This window comes from Chiloscyllium punctatum, chromosome 16 (assembly GCF_047496795.1).
Source record: "Chiloscyllium punctatum isolate Juve2018m chromosome 16, sChiPun1.3, whole genome shotgun sequence".
Classification (NCBI taxonomy): Eukaryota; Metazoa; Chordata; class Chondrichthyes; order Orectolobiformes; family Hemiscylliidae; genus Chiloscyllium; species Chiloscyllium punctatum.
Genome location: NC_092754.1, coordinates 14,040,072 through 14,059,500, shown reverse-complemented (window position 1 = coordinate 14,059,500; position 19,429 = coordinate 14,040,072). Strand labels below are relative to the sequence as shown.

Genomic DNA, 19,429 nt, shown 5'->3' with positions numbered 1-19,429 from the left:
GTCCTGTGTCACATTGAAATATGGCACCTCCAACAGTGCAATAGTTTTTCTGTTAGGTGGATCGGCCATACTAAATTACCATAGTGTTCAGGCTGTGTAGGCTAGGTGGATTAGCCATGGGAAATGTGGGCTTATGGGGATAGGATTGGGGAGGCTGTTTCTGGTTGCCTGTCTAGGGTGGCACGGTGGCTCAATGGTTAGCACTGCCGACTCACAGCGCCAGGGACCTGGGTTCGATTCCAACCTTGGGTGACTGCGTGGGTTTCCTTCGGATGCTCTGGTTTCCTCCCACAATTCAAATCCAAAGATGTGCCGGCCAGGTGAATTGGCCATGCTAAATTGCCCATAGTGTGATGTACATTAGTTGGGTAAATAGACCAATGGGTCTGGGTGGGTCACTCTTCAGAGGGTCACTGTTAACTTGTTGGGCCGAAGGGCCTGTTTCCTTACTGTAGGGAATCAAATCATTGGTTGGCTGGACAGCTGGTGCAGAATTGATGGTCTGAGTGGCCTCTTTCCACATTGTAGGGATTCTATGAATTGGAATATCACCTTTCATATTGCATTCAAGTCTGTGGAGTGAAACTTGAACCACAACATTCTGGATCAGTGGTGAGAATTTCACCCACTGAACCACAGCTTACACCACATAGCTAATAAACGTCACCGCTAAGATTAATAGTTTAAATTTACCCCACTACGTTAACTGTCCGTGTTAAATACTGAGAACTGTAAATTATTTACATTATGGAGGCCTATCCAGACAACACAACCTTCTCATCGCTCAGATTGGTTGGTCAGGCATTTTACACTACAATTCTACTTTTGCTCCCTGGACTGAATTTGCTGTCTGCTGGTGGGAGTCTTCATTCTCTCACAGCTGTTGAGTTCCTCATCCCTTAGTGCATGTCCATAATGCTAACATTAGCACAGCTGCTCTTTGGCATAGATTTGGGAGTAAGAGATTGTTGAAGATGCAATCAAGTTGAATTTAATACGAGCCATGTTATTGTATGAGGTCTAATGTCTATTTTAATTCTGTTGTTCCGATTAAAGTATCAGTTACTTTGAAATGTTTGGAAGTGGGGTGTGTAAAGCATAAATGAATTTAAACAGAAGGGAAATACAGACAAGAAGATATTGTCACAAACACATAGCAACACTTAGCAACTGGAGAACATTTCCCTCCCAAATTTGGCAAGCACAAAGGAATGCCAGGTGTTGGAAATGGGAGTTGTCTTACTGATGTAATAAAGTAGGTGGAGTACTCTTCTGACATGGGGATCAAATCTGTGGAAAAATGCAGAAAGCTTTAACCTGCATCTAAATCTGTGCAGTGCTGCCCGTGGGTCCCTCTAATATCCTCCAAATTGATCATGAAAATTCATATTTTAGGGGAAAAAAGTGCAAACTCATTCAGGGCTATTTGTCATGTTCACCCTGATTATTATATGAGTACTCCATGCAGCCTTCAATGTTGCAATGTGTAGCCAGCCACTAGGGTGTCATTATCCTTCTAGAGACGCCAACAATATCCACACCCCCTGCTTGCATTCAGTTCATATGTTAACAAAACTGACTGCTGATGGTTTCAACATCTGTCACTTTCCATGCGGCATCTGCTTTGCTTTCGACATTTCTAGATTGGGTGCTTTTGACAGCAATCTGTTTTTCTAAAATAAACATTTATCAGGTTCTGGACACAAGGAGTTTCACCTAAATGGCACCTTTATTAGTGACAGTCACTGTTTAGGCTGCATCCAAAATAGGACGATTGGCCTGGTGCTCAGACTGACTTTGCTGAGGGTAGCCCAATTTAGTAGAAGGGCCCTAATATAGTTGTTACACTCTTATTAAGGGACATAACGACAAAATAATCTTTCCCAAAACATTGTTTTCTCACTGAGACTCCACCTGGTGCAGTGCCAGTAGAAGATGGATGGTGTATACATTAGGATTGTTTTGACATACTCAGCTAATCCTTCTGTTTGGATCGAAGTGCAGTCATGTATAAATGTCCTTCCTTCAGTCATGTGACTTTCACCATGACTTGCGCACACACTGCAGACAGCCATCTTACAGCCACTTCAATAAAGACTCCAGATTGCTGCATTACAAACATAGACATAGGCAAAAGTGAAGCTGAGATTAAACTGAGAAAGAGCTATAAAAAAGCACAGCTACTGACAGAGCAACACAGGAATATTCAGAGCTGCAAAAGCTGCTATGAGCAACTGAAATACGCAAACAAAGAACAAATAAAACAGTCCATAGATGAAACACCGGGTGAGTGAAAAATGGCTTTGGCTTTTCCTCTCCTAACTTCACTTAAAATTAACAATGATATGAAGCAAAACTGGCACTTTTTCCATGTGGAATGATACAATTATGAAATAATGACAGATCTGTGTCACAAGCCAGAGCAGCTACTTGTTACAACAGTCTTATGACTTGAAAAGAGACAGTTTCAAACTTTATTCCATCCTGAAATTCTCTGAAGAAACAAACTGCAGAAATGTTGAAGATGAACTTTGAAACCCAAGTGAATGTAACTTTTGAATTGTACTTTTAAAAATATCAGGGCCAATCTGAAAAAGCATCTATTGATCAATATGTGATCTCATGAACTCAGCACACAAAATCCTGTGAGTTTGTGCAACTAAAAATGATCTAATTAAAGGCAGGATTGTATTAGACATAAGATCTCCTGTAGTGGAAGCATGTTTACTGAGAGATGAGAAGCTGACTGTCAGGAAAACACTTGACATGCAGAAATTCCGAGGTTGTAAATCAGCAGCTGGAACGTATTCATGGCAGAACAGACTAGGTCTTGCAATGTGTTGATAGATACTCCAGGCGCAATGGGCATAATGATCACACAGGAAGGGCAAAGAGAGAAGTGACCCCAGCATGAGGAAAGCAATATTTATAATGTAAGAAACTAAATCATTTTACACGCAAGTGTATCATTAGAACAAAACATATCAAGCAAGTATAAATGGCCACTGCAGAGTTATCAGCAGAGGATTCTGATCATTCCTTCCACACAATACAACTAGCTAGTTCATTTTGATCAATATGTGACACATGGTTCGTGACTGTTGGAAGAAGGATTGCAGAAGGAGTACATCAGGTTAACAAAGTGTCAGATTGACACTGCCACATTGTGCAACAGGATGAACTTTCCACAGCAGCCCCTTGAACAGATTCTCTATATATGAAGTGAAGAATGAAATTGTATCTTTCGTAGAGTACAGCGCAGTGTAACTTCCCTGAAACTGCCTCGTGGAACAAGATTATATCATGAATTTAATTGCGGGTGTTGAACACGTCTAACCATTAGCTCACTTAACATGCCTCATCTTTGAATGGGAAAGGTCATAGGTTTTAGCCCCACTCCAGAACATTAACAAAGTTGACACCGCAGTACAGTGCTGCAAGAAAACTATATTGTCAGAAGTACCATCTTTCAGATGACATACAGGGAGTTCAAGCCTCACTTCAACATATATTGGGTTCAGTGAAGAGCTGCAAGACATTCAACCCAAATGTTTAATAATTTTCTCAGAAGTAAAAAAAAAATTGCTTGACACTGATATCCTGGTCAATACCCATCCCTAAACCAAAACCAGATTACCTGATTCATTTTAACTTACGGCTTTATTTTTCTACTTCTGCAACTAAGATTTTGTACTAGGTATTTTATACCTAAAATGGTGCTATGTGTGGCAACATTGTACACTTTTCACTGTACCCTTGTATCCCATATTTGGGTACATGTGACAATAAAACCTAAATCTAAATCTGATGCAGCAGAGCTGTATGCCAGCTCCAATCTGCTCCATTACTGCAGTGCTTTATTCTCATTCCAACCTTTCCATCCCTGACCCATCAGAAACACATTCTCCAGTTTTCACACTTTATATCAATGACTCTATAGAACATTATTCCAAATTTAATCCATTCTATCACTGACCCAGCAAGGCCATATTCTGGTTCTAGCCCATTCTACGATTAACTCAAACAATCTTTGATTTGAAAGTGACTGTTAAAAGACAATTGGGGACGTGTTCTGTTTTTCAGTACTGACACATACCATCAGATAGCATAACATTAAAACAAAACATAGAAGAATACCACTGCAGGAGAGAAGTCCCCCTCACATTCCAGGCTTTGTGCCTTACTATTTAGCATTCATCACAATACGAGGCCCTATCACAATGCTGTAGTGAGAACAATTAAATGTCACTTTATTAGTCAGAAAAGCAACCTGTGACAGTCTGTTATTCATTGACATTGCAGCAGAAGGAGTTTGTAGGAACATGCCCTAGAAAGGTCTCAAGACTCAAAATATGGAGGTGTGAAATTTCAAACATTACTGAGCCTCCTTTTGTGTATTTCAATGTCCTTAGCAGATTTTGAAACACATATGTTTCTTGTCACTCCACATCTGGGAAAATGATTCCCCAAACATTTCTATCGTTAAGATTGCAGAATGGATTTAAACAAATGCAACAAAACCAAAGCAAATTCTTTAATTTTCAGCTGTTATTGCATGAACATTAAATATTGTATTCACCAAGTGCTGAAATGTCAAAATCAAAGTAAACCAATGATGGCGAAATAGCAAATTCCTTTCGTTCCTCTCAAACTGTAAGCCTGATAAGGATGGGTTTATCTAGCTCTTACACATTGGGGGATGGGGGATGCACATGCAGTCTATTGCACCGTGCCTTGGTGAAGACCAGGAGCAAGATGCTGGGTTTCCTTCTTAGTGCCTCAACAACTTCAGTTCTAAGTGTAAATGCTGTGCAGCACACAAACCAAGATCATTCCAGGCCTCCATATGGAGCCAAGACTGAATGGACTATTATATTGTCCTTGGGATGGGGCAGTGGCTTACACCGATTTTTTGATTGATAAGAACACATATATTAACATATTATGAGAATGGAAAAAGATGGGAGGTTTGCACATTTCCTGGATTGTAGAGAGTTTACCTATAGAGACCTTTTGGAGCTGAAAGTCAAAAGAACGGAGGATTGTCTGCTATTTACAAAACGGACAATAATTTTGGAAATGAAAATTTTTAAAAAGAGCTAAGAAAATTGTCAAGACCTACTGAGTAACAAAGTCAGCACTAAACTCTGTTGGGCAGGGGCTCAAAGCAGTTAATGTTTTAAACTTTGGCGTTATTTGCTGAAATCGAGGAACATATGCAATCTGTTCTGGAGAAATGATTGCATATGCAGAAGTGAATAAGATTTGAAAACTGTTCCTGTGTGTGTTTTTGTCTTCAGAGTCATGTCTGCAGCTTTTTGGATTGATGTCACTTTTAGTTACATTTTTGAATATTATTTGAATGTTAATAATTAAAATAATAATTTTTAATAATTAAAAATCAGGCATCAGATTTTTGACAAAAGGACACTGGATTTGAAACATAACTCTGTTTTTCTCTCAACAAATGCTGCCAGACCTGCTGTGTTTCTCCAATACACTTTGTGTTTTTATTTAAATTGTTTTTGAGTTTATTGAAGGAGCCTGATGATGAAGTAAAACATTTACACAACTCATGAAAGTAGGGGGACTTGATTTTGGCGCATTTCTGTCAGAGTCACAACATTGTGAAGGAACCCTAGATTACATTGAGAAAATTTATGGAACTCCAACGTTCTCTCCACCCCTAGCATTGTACATATATATGAAAGCAATGTGAAACTATTGCACAAATTATTACTTTTCTTAAATACAAGAGCAGTACCTTTAGAGAAATTGAAGAAGTTTGTACAAATTTTAAACTACCTGAAACTTGCACACAATGCTTGGGGGATCTTGGGTTCCAAGGTATATTGGCCAAAAATTCCTTGTCTAAGGTAACCATATAAACTACAGAGTTCCTGTCCCAGATTGACATGTGCCAGCCCCTATTGGAGAGTACATGGATGGCAAGTGAGCAGTTCATGGCTGTTTTACTCTCATAGCAACAGGAACCGTCAGGTTCTGGTACTGCTAAGTCCCCTAAAACGTGTTTAAACAGGGGAAGTTATGAAATTGATAATTTGCAGACTATTAGGAGGACTGAAAGCCTGAGGTTGAGATGCAAGGGGGTGCCCTAGACTGTACTACTGTAGAAGTTAGGGCCTTTGGGAGAAAATACATGGTAGAAAAGCGCAATAAAAATAGCATGATATGCAAACAAATTAAATGAATTGAAACATGGTTCTTGTTAAAGCTTTCTTAAATAAGCAACAAAAAGTGGCAATTGTCTAAAGCTGTTATAGTCTAGATCTCTGAGCTCGTTAAAGCGATACTAAGTGCCACATTATATTAGGCCCAATGTAATAAATCTGTCCAGCTCTATTGAACTCAAGGGTACAATTCATTAAACTAGCTATAAATCCAATTGACTACAGTCGCATACGCCAAAATGCACATGCCTCCCCCAGCCCTGCTAAGTGACATCCTCTGACAATAAAGGTACCTCTGTTCCTACACTGATTGCATTGCATGTGAATGCTTATAACATTCTATGCTGTGATCAAGTAAGTGGGAAAAATACATTTTAAATAGTAGATTAATCCAAATCTTGTATAAAGGAAATCAAGAAAAATCTTCAAGCTGTAGTCTCTTGCCCCAGTCTTACCAACTGCTCTACCTATCATCTCTTTAGCAATGAGGGCCTCTCTAAACCAGTTTTCTCCAATCTCCTCAGGTAAATCCCCTATCATGCTGCCCAGGTTCACAGATGACCATCAGTAATGCAAACCAAACTAGTGTGAGGTCAATGCTCCGCATTCCTAAACCATACACGCTGGGGTATGTTTAAGGAGCATATTGATCCTCTCAGTCATATCGCCTGAGCCATCTGTGGTTCTGTCGGTACCACTAATGCAGGCAAAGATCAAGGAGTTCACATTCTCCCTGGAGTCTTAAGCAGTGCAGTACTTAAATTGAGGCCCATCTACCCTCTCAGCTGGGTATAAATGATCTTATGTTGTTATTTTGATGAAAAGCAGGGGAGTCCTCCTCAGCATAAGTAGCGAGAAACGCTAGTCAAAAGCATAAAAGTTGTAGTGAGGTGCTGTCAAAGTCAAGATAGGCCTCGCTGGACTTCTTAGCTTAAAAATATGTTGCTGGAAAAGTGCAGCAGGTCAGCCTGCATCAAAGGAGAAGGAGAATCGACGTTTCGGGCATAAGCCCTTCTTCAGGGGGCTTAGGCCAAAACGTCGATTCTCCTTCTCCTTTGATGCTGCCTGACCTGCTGCGCTTTTCCAGCAACACATTTTTAAGCTCTGATCTCCAGCATCTGCAGTCCTCACTTTCTCCTCGCTGGACTTCTTGTCCAATTCTGCCACAAATCCCACTGTAGCCTCTGTTGCTCAAACTCCTATGAGGTTCTGCATGAAATCGCTCTTTCTCTCTCTCTGATTGTTGAAAGAAAGTCACCACATCCATTAAACAAAAATGAGAAAACACCTCTGATCAATCGGAACATCTAGGTGTGAGCATGAACTGTACAATCCTATAATTCACTGAGCTTACAACCTTTCAGAAAATAAACTACTGATAACATTTTATGACATGAAAAAGTATGAACAGGGAGGTTCCTGCTCCTATTTCTTTTGGTCTTATGATCTTCCGGTCAAAGGCCACAGTTGACCAGGAAACTGGAAACTCCACCAGTGAATCTGTAGAATGCAGAATCTCCAAACACACTGTTCAACTGCCAGAGTTATCACAACTGGAATCTTGTAACTTAACTGCAACATTTCACCATCTACTCTTCTTGGTCAAACCAAAAGCAGATTTACACATATTTTCAAGTTTGTTTTAACTTCTCATTTCTAATCTGGAATTACATATTGCATTTTATTTTTCCTCATGTTTCAGTAGTTTATAAACCTTAAGTTTATCAGAAAATCCTGATTAAATTAGCTCCTTTTAAAACATAAATATGTTGGAATTAGGAAAGATATCCATTCACTAGTGAAGGGATTCTTTGTATTTAGTTAATCTTGTTGTGACTTTGACTTGAATGAAAAATGGGAGCCAGTTCCTCCCTCCTCACCATCATGACAAACTGACTAACCTCTTTTGACAACTCATGGTAACAAACTTCAACCCATAACATTCTCAGAATTGAGAGTGCTATTCCCATTCAGCTGAACCTTGGAAAGTTTTCTGTGTTCCTTTAGACTGTTAAAGCTTTATTTTTTTTCTCCTTAAATGGAGGTTGTATGCAAGACCTCAGATGCTAATTGCTGTTTCTTAAACCACATTACAATGACCTTTAACACATACTGGTATTGATACAAACAATAGATGCCTCTGGAGTTGTAGTAGCTGAGTGAATATCTATTTGTTGTGTGATTGCTGTGATTACTATTTGCTTCATGCTAGATCATCCAAAGAAAGGAAATTGAAATTTGTACATTTTATATCATGTTTTTCTGTTGTCTTGTTTAATGCAGGCAATGTTTCTGTTTGGATTCTACTAACATGTATTTCAGTTTTAATGGGTAGCAGTTCCTATGTGGCAGGGAAAGGTCAAGGAAAGGAGTAGGAAGAGAGTGGGAAAAGGTTCTATAATGCTGATATATAACCAAACAGAGCATGAGATACATGATCACTTGTTTAAAATAGGAGCTGACCTGCAAGCTTTGGTTTAGAGTTAGGTAGTAGTACAAGGGGTGACATTGTGTTTCAGTGGCTGTGTGGGTAACAGTTCTTTAGTGCTGGTGGTGCTGTTTTGAAGAGCAGAAAGAAAATCCAAAAACAATGATGGAAATGCTTAGCTGGTCAGGCAGCATCCAGTGGAGGAAGAAAAACAGAAGCATTAGCATTTCAGCTGAGGACACTTTGTCCAAGAACTTTGATAACACACTAACTTGTTTGCTTTCTTCAGAATAGCTAACTGACTAAGTCAGCATTTACAATGTATTTTGCTTTTGTTTCAGGTTTGCAACATTTACACAATTTTACTTCTTGAAGAGCAGGATTGCAAATTGCTAACCCATATAAAATATTTTTGTCAAGACGTAATTTCTGGTGTGACCTAGGATAAGGCACAGTTTCATTTTCCAAAACTTTTCAGCTCAGTGACCCAGTCAGCTTGAGCTCTGTTGGCACCATCTTACGTTCGGGGCTTTCTCAGACTATGGGCTGCACAGATACAATAAACATAGGAACAGGAGGTGCCTGTTCAATTCCTTAAGCCTAAACCACCATTCAATTAATTTCTTGTTGATTTTTACTTAACTGTATTTACCCAATTATCGTCCATTTCCCTGCATGCACTCACTCAACAAAATGCCATCTATTCCAGTTTTGAAGCTTTGATTGTTCCAGCATTCACACTTTTAGAGGAAAGATTTCACAGTTTTACTAACCTTTATATGAAGAGGCTTTATGACTTTTCTCCAGGATGGCTTAGCTCTGATTTTACATCTGTATTTGTGTGTTCTATCCTTCTTTGAAGGAAGTTGTTTCTCTTTACCCCCCCTGTGGAATTTTTTCAATATTTCAAACCCTCCAGTTTTCCATACTCAAAGATATAGAAGTCTAATTTACTTTTTAATGTATCTAAGTGCTGTTTGGCTATATGCATGGCCATATGTTACACACTTGTGTGAAGGTTTTGATGGGACTGTTTGTGTTTTATGCTTTTGTGCATCTGCATGTATTTACAAGTGGGCACACGTGTTTGTACAAGTGTTGCGTTTACATGTGTGATTGTGTATCTATTTGTGTGTGTGGTAATATCCCACCGTGTACAAGGTGTATGATAAATCTAAGCAATATACCTGTGCAGTTGAAAAATGCAAGGCAAATAGGCGACCTCAATATGTAGTTTAAAAGTAGATTTCTTTCTCCTTTGGGCCTAAAGGGAATCAAAGGATAGTGGGGAAATGTGGAATCAGAAGTTCAGTTGCCACCATCTGCTTCAGATTCACTACTCCACAATATGACTGCCATCTCATTAAGGAATGTGTCTTGTGCAATAAAATGTCTTTGCAATCTCCAATTCTGTGTAGCAGGGCAATGATTGATCATGAGTTTCTTGCTACTTTTCTAGACACCCAGTTGCACTATTAACATGACACAATTTGGACTAGCTTTCCAATTCTGTGCTGCCAGCAGGGACCTCAACTGCTTGAATCTCAAGGTCATAAAATCACCCATTGCTCTTCTACTGGTATTAGAGAACAGGCTAAAAATATCAGTGAAGTTTAACAGATTGAAATCAGTACAGACTGTGAAGGCCATGGTCCAAGTTCAATGATCTTTGTTTGTGAAGGAGTAAGGGTGCTACAATTGGAACCAGACTGGGGCAGTGTAGATAATCATTACCTAAAACTACCTCTGTATGAGTCTTGGAAGCAATTCATGGGTAATGTACAACCAAGCTTTATTCTATCCAATTCCAGGAACCCATTTCAGGCTGTACTTCTGCAAAGAAGGAGCAAATTACTGTAGATACTGGAACCTGTATTGAAAGCAAAAATGCTAGACATCGCAGCAGGTCAGGCAGCGTCCAGGGAGAGAGAGTCAGTTCAAGGTTCGAGTCTGGATGACTCTTCATCATTGCTTGTACCTCTGCAAGGAAGTGTTTGATGGGCCAGAATATAGTATGCTTAAGCTTTATTTAATCTATGCTAGGAAAGTTTGATGGGACAATTTAGTGGAAGTTTTAGTATGTGTCTAACCCACATGTGACCTTGGAATGACTGCTGAACAGTAATGCTGCTCTAGTCCAGAGGTATGAACTTTTAAGACCAACTGCAATTCAAAGTGGAGCTTAATTTCTATTCTATTGTAGAAATGCTGTAATAATCATCTTGGTTTTAAAATATAGAAACAAAAATTAGGAACACAAGTGATCCATTCGGCCCTTTGAGCCAGCCCCACCATTTATTATGATCATGGCTGATCATCTAACTCAATACTCTGATCCCACATTTCCCCTCTATCCTTCGATCCCTTTAGCCCAAAGTACTATATCCAATTCTTTCTTTAAATTATTCAGTATTTTGACCTTGACTGCTTTCTGTGGTTGTGAATTCCACAGGGTTCACCACTGTCTGGGTGAAGAAATTTCTCTTCATCTCGGTCCTAAATGGTTTAGCCTATATCTTTTGTCTGTGACCTCTGGTTCTGGATTGACTCTGAAGCCAGAGATTTTGCAGTAGCTTTTGACAGTTTCAGCCTGCTTTGTGTTGCTATTTCAATGGAAATTGTATGCTTTATTGGAAACCAAGTCTCCAGAAACTGTGCCAAACACAGTTAAGGGATTGACATTGTTGTATGGAGACGGAGAAGGTCAGCAGCTAAAAATAGCCAAAATTGCACCAAGTGATTTATTGACAGTGATTTAATTGGATGAATGTGGTGAGGGCACGGGGGGTCTGAAGTGAGAAAAATATGAGCTGTCTTTGATATGACCAAGAGATATTTTGGCCAGAGCAGATTGAACTGTAATTGGAAACATTTCTATTTTGAAATTATTCATTTTTTCCTAAAATGGCCAATAGGTAGAATAGTAGTAACACTAAAATTGTCATTTAATAAGTGATCCCTTTCTCCTGTCTTAAACCTCCAACATTAAAATGGCAAGTCTGGCTTTCTCTCTTGTTCAGCCATGCTTGTAAGTACACTTGTTCTACATATTCAACAACTGAAAAGGCCATTTGGCCCATCATGCCTTGCCAAGAGTTTGGAAGAGCTTGCAAATTAGTCCCATTGCACTCTCTTCTTTCCCTACACTCCTGCATAGTTTACCTTGTTTGTATTTCTCCGTGGAATGTAGGTGCTGCTGACAAGACAAATGTTACATCCAATTACATTCCCATTACACCAACATCTCCTCCTATTTATACATCCAGTTGCATTTTGAAATTTATTTTAGGAATATAGGAGCAGGTGTAGGTCATTCAACCCCTCAAACTTACTCTGCCATTCTAGATCATGGCTGATCATCTACATCGATGCCACATTACCATACTATTCCCATATCCCTTAATGGCGTTAGTCACTGCAAATCTGTCAATCTCTGTCTTGAACTGAGCTTCCACAGCACTCTAGGGTAGACAATTCCAAAGATTCACAACACTCTGAGTGAAGAGATTCCTCTTCATCTCAATCTTAACTAGCTTGTCTTTATAGAGTCACAGAGTTGTAGAGCATGGAAACAGATCCTTTGGCCCAACTGATCCAGATATCCTAAATGAATCTGGTCCAGGTTTAATTCTGAGACAATGTCAACCTCTGCAACTCCTCTGTCTATCCCTTTTGAGTTTTGGAAGTTTCTATAAGATCACTTCTCCTTATTCTAAATTCCAGAGATTATAGGTCTAGTCCTCTCAACTTCTCCTCATAGACCAGTAAAACCATGCCAGCAATCAGACTGGTGAACTTCCTTTGTATTCTTTATGGCAAGTATATCCTTCCTTAGACAATGGACAACTGCACACAATAATCCAGTGTTCTACACAACTAAAGTAAGACTTCTTTGCTGCTGAACTCAAATCATCTTCCAGTTGAGGCTAACATACCATTTGATTTCCTATTTGCTTGTTGATAGAGTCTCCTTAGATTAGATTCCTTACAGTATGGAAACAGGCCCTTCGGCCCAACAAGCCCGGACTGACCCTCTGAAGACCTATCCCCTACCCTATGTTTATCCCTGAATAATGCACCTAACATGATGGCCAATTTAGCACAGCCAATTCACTTGACCAGCACATTTTTGGATTGTGGGAGGAAACCCAAGTGTACACGGGGAGAATGTGTAAACGCCACACAGACAATCCCCCAAGGCGGGTATTGAACCCGGGTCTGAGGCAGCAGTGCTAACCACTGAGCCACCATGCTGCCCCTTCTGTCATCCTTTCAGACATTGCATTTCAGATCATACCTAAAGTAACTCCACAAAGGCCAGTGTCCTGTCACCAAGGTCACCCTTTATTTACACGTGCATTGTACTTGAGACAGATCGAGCTCCCTCAGAGCCAACTCTCAGACTGAACAGGATGCCTGATACTCCTGTTTTCACCTGTCAGCCAGGGTTCCCTGATTAGTCCAGGTTAACAGCCTCAATCAGGAAACTCATATTATATGAAGTATGTCAGGTTGACCTCATTGCAATCACCACACTTGTTCCCTTCTAAGTCTGGGGAGTAGGCCTGTTCTTTTTCATGTAGCCTTTCCTTGGCTGTTTTTTTGCACCAGATCCAGGGCAGTGTGTACTAGCGTATATGGGCCACCTCTTTCACCTGGAGTATCTTGGAAGAATCCGTAGGTAAGGATATTAGTGAGAGTGGGTCATGATGTTTTGTGGCTAGTTGATTTACAAATCTTCTCAAAATTCACTATATTTTAGTCTGTTAGCTTTTTAACGTTAAGCTTGGTCCACTCAACTGGTAGGTGAGAACAGATTTATGAAGAACAATTGCCGGCTGTCTCCATGTTAACATTATCACTAAGATTGTTAGGGAATGATACGGATACTGATGAGTTTCTTATTCCATTATTTACAGGCTTTCACAGGAATTATTCTATTATTATCAATAACTACCATATACAATGACAGCTTCTATTAATAATAATTTTTCATATCCTGAATATGTGGTAGAGTGAATTGCCAGAGAATTCACTGCGTCATATGTTTTGAACTCAGTGGAATCAGCTGGCTCAAGACTTGTCAAATTCTGAAGAACCCATTATAACACAACTCGCTCTGTACCTCTTTCACTCTGGCTTTTAAGAATCCACCATATGTTTCAATGTATTACCTCATTCAAGTAGCTGGACTTTTTTTAACAAGAATGACTCCATAAATTGTGCTTTTACGAGGCTGAGCTAACGGTTTGATTGTTTTTTCTTATTAGATAAAAGATTATTTGACTGGAATCCTCTTAACTGAACATTAACAGAATGTCATATTTTGCTTTATAATACTCCCATGAGGCATTTTAGGATGTCTTATTATGTTAAAATTGCTATACAAATATAAGTTGTTGTTATTGCCAAACAAAGTTAATAAAAAGTTCCTTAGAAGATATTTTTACCTCCTGCACTGCCTTCCACAATTCCAGCCAAAGCAAACTTCTGAGGAAGACAAAATAAAGGTTAAAAAATTGTGACCAATTTGAAGAAAAATTCTCGGAAACTCGTCTCATTTCCCTCTGGGTAATTAAGCAAATTCCAGAAGAATTCGCCACTGGGCGAATAACTCATTAATAAACCCCTCTAACTCCCTCTTCCCTTAGGAATGTCTCAACTTTCCATAATGAACTGCTCAGTAATTTTAGTTCATCTTCTTCTATTCTTTGCAACCTTGATAATGTCTTGAACTGTGGCGTTGAACCTTCACTCTCATGTTGCATGATGTGGGGGGGTGTTTAACCCATTTGCTCTGGTGGGGGCCTTGACCTCTCTCACTTAAGACCTTTTCCACTTGAGGGTCTTGGTGCATTTTGGTCCTTCACCCAAGTTATTCAGTAAGTCTTTTGAAAAATACTGAAATGGTAACTGCAGTTTGTCTGATTTTGCAGTTGGCTTATTTACAATAAGCCATAGCAACATGTTCACCTGAGGTAGCAGCAAACCATTTTCAGCCTCAAATCTGAACTGACAGGTGTTTAAAGGGGGAAAACTGGACAAGGTATTAATAGGAATAGGACAAGAAAGGAGACTAGCAGAACTCGCAGTGGAGGTCAAAGGGGTGAGAGAGTTCTCTCGATTGGGCACTTGTGATTTAGGAAAACAGTAAGCTCAAATACCGAGGTCAGTCAAGAATACAGGGAAGCAAAATGAGGCAGGTGAAATTAGGGTCAGATACCGCACCACAAACTGACGTTGATTGTGAATTTATGACCCAAATGGAGAAATTGTTACAGGTAAATGATAAAAGAAAAATAGTTTACAGAAACCAGCTTGCTTTCATCAAGTTTAAGCCAAGTGGGTGCTGTTCACATTTGCCTTTTTTGATTAATGGGAGGTCTCTCTCTATCTCTCTCTGACCTACAGCCATTTGCAGTTATGGTGTATGCTTTAATGGTGGCAAGTGTATTGAGGGAATGTCACAGTTGTGCCACTGCCCACAGGGTTTCCAAGGTCCTCGTTGCCAGTATGGTGAGTAACCATTTTACATTCCTGTTCCTTTTCACATGTTAGATATGTAGTTTTTTTAATGTTGGCAGGGCTGTGGGAGGGAAGGTAACAGAGAGAATTTACTGAAGATGGTACGTCAGAATTTTAAACGAAGTTGAAAATTATGGACCGGTGGATAACTCTCAGCAAGCTGTAAGAGATGGATATTATGTGCAATTGGTTGGCTGATTCAACCAACTAAGTAATCATCATGTTTGGACTGTGAGCTATTAATCATGGGAGTGTTAAAATAAGAACAGAAGTCAGTCATTCAGCCCCTCTAGCCTGTTTCGTCATTCAGTTAGATTATGGTCGATCTGAATCTCGACTCCAGTTATCTGCCGTGATTCTGTAATCTGGAGCAAAATGCTTTCAGTCTTAGTTTCGAAAATTTCAGGTGACCACCCCCCTCCCCTCTCCTTTCATCATTTCCCATTGCCTCAAAAGCTTTCTAAGGGAGAAAGTTCAAGATTTCAATTCACTTTGGGATGCACGTGAAGAACTGCACCCTGACATTACCCTAATAATAGAGACAAGCTTTTTCCCAGGGTGAACGATTCAATAACGAGAGGTCACGCTTTCAAGGTGAGAGGTGGAAAGTTTAAGGGGGATACACGTGGCAAGTACTTCACACAGAGGGTAGTGGGCGTTTGGAACGCGTTGCCAGCAGAGGTGGTAGAAGCAGGCACGGTAGATTCATTTAAGATGTGTCTGGACAGATGCATAAGTAGGTGGGGAGCAGAGGGATACAGATGCTTAGGAATTGACTGACAGGTTTAGAAAGTACATTTGGATTGGCTCAGGCTTGAAGGGCCGAAGGGCTTGTTCCTGGGTTGTAAATTTTCTTTGTTCTTTGTTATTTAAATGGCAAAACTCAAATGTTAAGGTTATGTTTCCATGATTTAAACTGCCACCACTGTTATGTCTTTTTGTAGAAGTTACCACTTTCTTACTGGGACAGGGACAGGGAGAGGTGTGTTCATTTTTCCTTGGTTGTAGATGTTTCAGGATGGAAATAAACTAAAATCCAAATAGTGTGAGAACGGCAAGGATGGGGGGGAGGGGGGGCAAATTATCCAGATGTGCTGTGAATGGAACAACATTTTCTGGAATTCAATCCCCACTCTTTTATCACTTAGGAGTGGCTAATGGAGTGTAATTTAGGTAAATGTGAGGTGCTGCATTTTGGAAAGACAAATGAAGGCAATGAGTACCTCCAGACTTTTTGTTCACAAAACCACTTTGAAATTCCATGCCAGTGTATCTTGGCCATAGAGAGCATGTTTTCAACCCATGGCCCCTGCTGGATTGGCTGACTTAAGCTTGAACATCGAAAGCACACCACAGCTATCTGCAGTACCCCTGAACTGCCCTGCTCAACGCATTATCAATAGAACTTATGGTCATGATCCTATCCTCCCATTTCACACAATTGAAACAGCCTTTCTAACTGGCTTGCTTTCAGTATCACCGCATGTTAAAAACTTTACCTATTTCCTTGCTAAGTCCAGCATCATCTGAACCAGTCCAGCCAAGCCCAAGAGAAGATATCCAACAATGAAACGCCCATTCTGTTGTCATGGCTCTGCAGTGCTACGAAATTAAGTAGCTTCAATAATCATCGCCCCATCCCTCCCCCTCACCAGAAACAATATTTTATAGGCAGTTAAATAAAAGAGTGTAATTAGTACTCCCTACCTTCCCTTGAGGATTTCAGCCATTTCCTGAGAATTGCATCCCAACAATGTAGCAGAGATTAAAAAGAAGTGGCCAGCTGACAATCTCTGCTGGAGAAGTAAATGATTTGGTGCACTCAAAGTGGAAGTAGGTACAAGATACACAGTCAGCTACTAACATCAGACATATTGTAACTAAACCAGCTGGTAACATGCCATAACCAGACATAACACCTATAAAGTAAGGCACACTATAACATACAAATCTATCAATCAGATGCCTGACATGACTCCATAATCAAACTGCAACAATACTTGGGGGGGCCCTATTTAATCAACAGTATTATGCCCTAAAATTAAAAATCACACAACACCAGATTATAGTCCAACAGCTTTATTTGGAAGCACTAACTGTTGAAGTGCTGCTTCTTCATCAAGTGCTTCCAAATAAACCTGTTGGTCTATAACTTGGTATTGTGTGATTTTTAACTATCTCCCGAAATGTCTTTGTTCATGCCATTTATTCTACAGTTTGCAGACTGGTAAACTGTAATAACTGTATGGACCATTAATCTCCTTTGCTAACCCCCTAATGGCTTTGAGTGCTGACAATTGTTATGGATGAGGCCAGACCACTCAAAACATTCTTAAGCAGGCAACCCAGGCCATAACTTTGCAATTTGTTTCGGTAAGTGTACAGTGAAAATTACCCAGAGTAAGTTAGCTAGGTTGACTACCAGGTTTCAAAACAGACAAAAATTAAATCACAAAATTACATAATGAAACACAAACCACAGAATAAAGAACCCCTATAGAACCCAGTCAATCCAAACTAGACTTAATTATGCTGTTCTGAATGTACACGACAGTCCCAATAAGCAAACCCCCTCGAAAAAAACAGTAAAAAATGAAACAAATGCTTATAGGTTGAAGTTAGAAGGGCAGAAGGAGAGAAAGAGCCTGTTTCCACACAGCTGAACTTCTAACTAGTTCTGGACTGAACTACCCAGCTAGAGAGCAGACCACTCCCCTTTCATTGTAGAGGTCACTTCTAAAATATGATCACTTTGCCTGCAGTCTCATCTGTTTACATTTAAACAAAAGGTGTCTCAAAATCCTTTCACATCTCTGTACCAAACTAGCCACCATGGAGCCGGGAGAGTTTTATGACCCCTCTGAGAAAAACCGAAAACATAGTATTCGTGAGAAAAGGAACAGCTTTTAGAAAAAAAGGGACCAGCTTTGTGACACCTCCGCCCTTAAAGAAAATGAACCATCAATATCAAAAGATGGCTTCATTTTTAAAACTCTTCAGAAACAAACTGGTTAGTAGTCTAAAACACACATATACGCTATACTAACTATATACATACAAACATGTACAATCACATGCAAATTCAGACCGTGATGCACCTGCCACGAACGCCCCTGTATCTCTACATGCACAATTGTCAAAATGATTGGCTGCAACAAGAAGCTCTATCTAAATAGTTTGTCCTTAAAATTTTTCTGCAAATGTCAATGGGTTATGATCAGTGTATATGATTGTCACAGATGCATTGCTGGAAATATAAACACTGAAATGTTGTAATGCCAACACCAAGCTCAAAGTCTCTTTCTCCACCGTTTAATATTTCTGTCGATGAGCGTTCAACTTCCTGGGAAAATCCCAATGGGTCTTTCTATCTCCTCATCATCATCCTTCTGCAGGAGCACTGCACTGACACCCATCTCACTAGTATTGATAGCCACCCTAAAAGGCTTCATGTAATCCGATGTGGCTAATACTGGGACAGTGGTTAACACAGTTTTTAGACTGTCAAATGCCTTTTGAAGGTCCGCTGTCCACTGAAACCTTTTGCCCTCTTTTAACAATTTGGTGAGTGGAGCAGCCACACTGCTAAAGTTTGGCACAAACTTTTGGTAAAATCTACCCAATCCCAGGAACCGTAATACTTTGCCTGCAGTCTCATCTGTTTACATTTAAACAAAAGGTGTCTCAAACTCCTTTCACATCTCTGTACCAAACTAGCCACCTCAGAGACAGGAGAGTTTTATGACCCCTCTGAAAAAAACAAAAAACACATTATCCTTGAGAAAAGAAACAGCTTTTAGAAAAAAGGGACCAGCTTTGTAACTCAACTGCCACTACAAGGGACTGTTAAAAGTTAACCATGTTAGTCTGTAGAATTGGAGCCACATATAGACTAGGTCACAGCTTTCCTTCCCTAAAGGACATTAGGAGGCACAGTGGCTATTGATCAGCACTGCTGCCTGACAGCACCAGGGACCTGGGTTCACTTCCCGCCTTGGTGACTGTCTGTGTGGAGTTTGCACAATCTCATCGTGCTTGTGTGGGTTTTCTCTGGGTGCTCCGGTTTCTTCCCACAGCCCAAAGATGTGCAGGTTAGGTGAATTGGCCATGCTAAATTGCCTATAGTGTCAGGTGCATTAGTCAGGGGTAAATGTGAGGTAGGGGAATGGGTCTGAGTGGGTTGCTCTTCGGAGGGTTAGTATGGACTTGTTGGGCCGAAGGGCCTGTTTCCATACTGTGGAAAATCTAATCATTAGTGAACCACTTCTGTGACTGTCTGATAGCT

General features: G+C 40.0%; 1 protein-coding gene across 3 annotated transcripts in view; it reads left to right on the top strand.

The window, feature by feature from the left end:
* The window catches only part of LOC140486975 (uncharacterized), a 436,936-nt gene that overhangs the window by 52,020 nt on the left and 365,487 nt on the right, over positions 1-19,429 (top strand). Inside the window, exons 1-2 of one of the 3 annotated variants that reach the window (XM_072586268.1) lie at positions 2,097-2,286; positions 15,031-15,135. The exons of 1 other annotated variant lie outside the window; for it this stretch is intronic. In XM_072586268.1, the coding sequence (XP_072442369.1) occupies positions 15,081-15,135 (55 nt within the window). In that variant the 5' untranslated portion in view covers positions 2,097-2,286; positions 15,031-15,080. Of the gene's footprint in view, positions 1-2,096; positions 2,287-15,030; positions 15,136-19,429 lie in introns of those variants that run through there. One more of the 3 variants, XM_072586266.1, reaches the window with a different exon arrangement.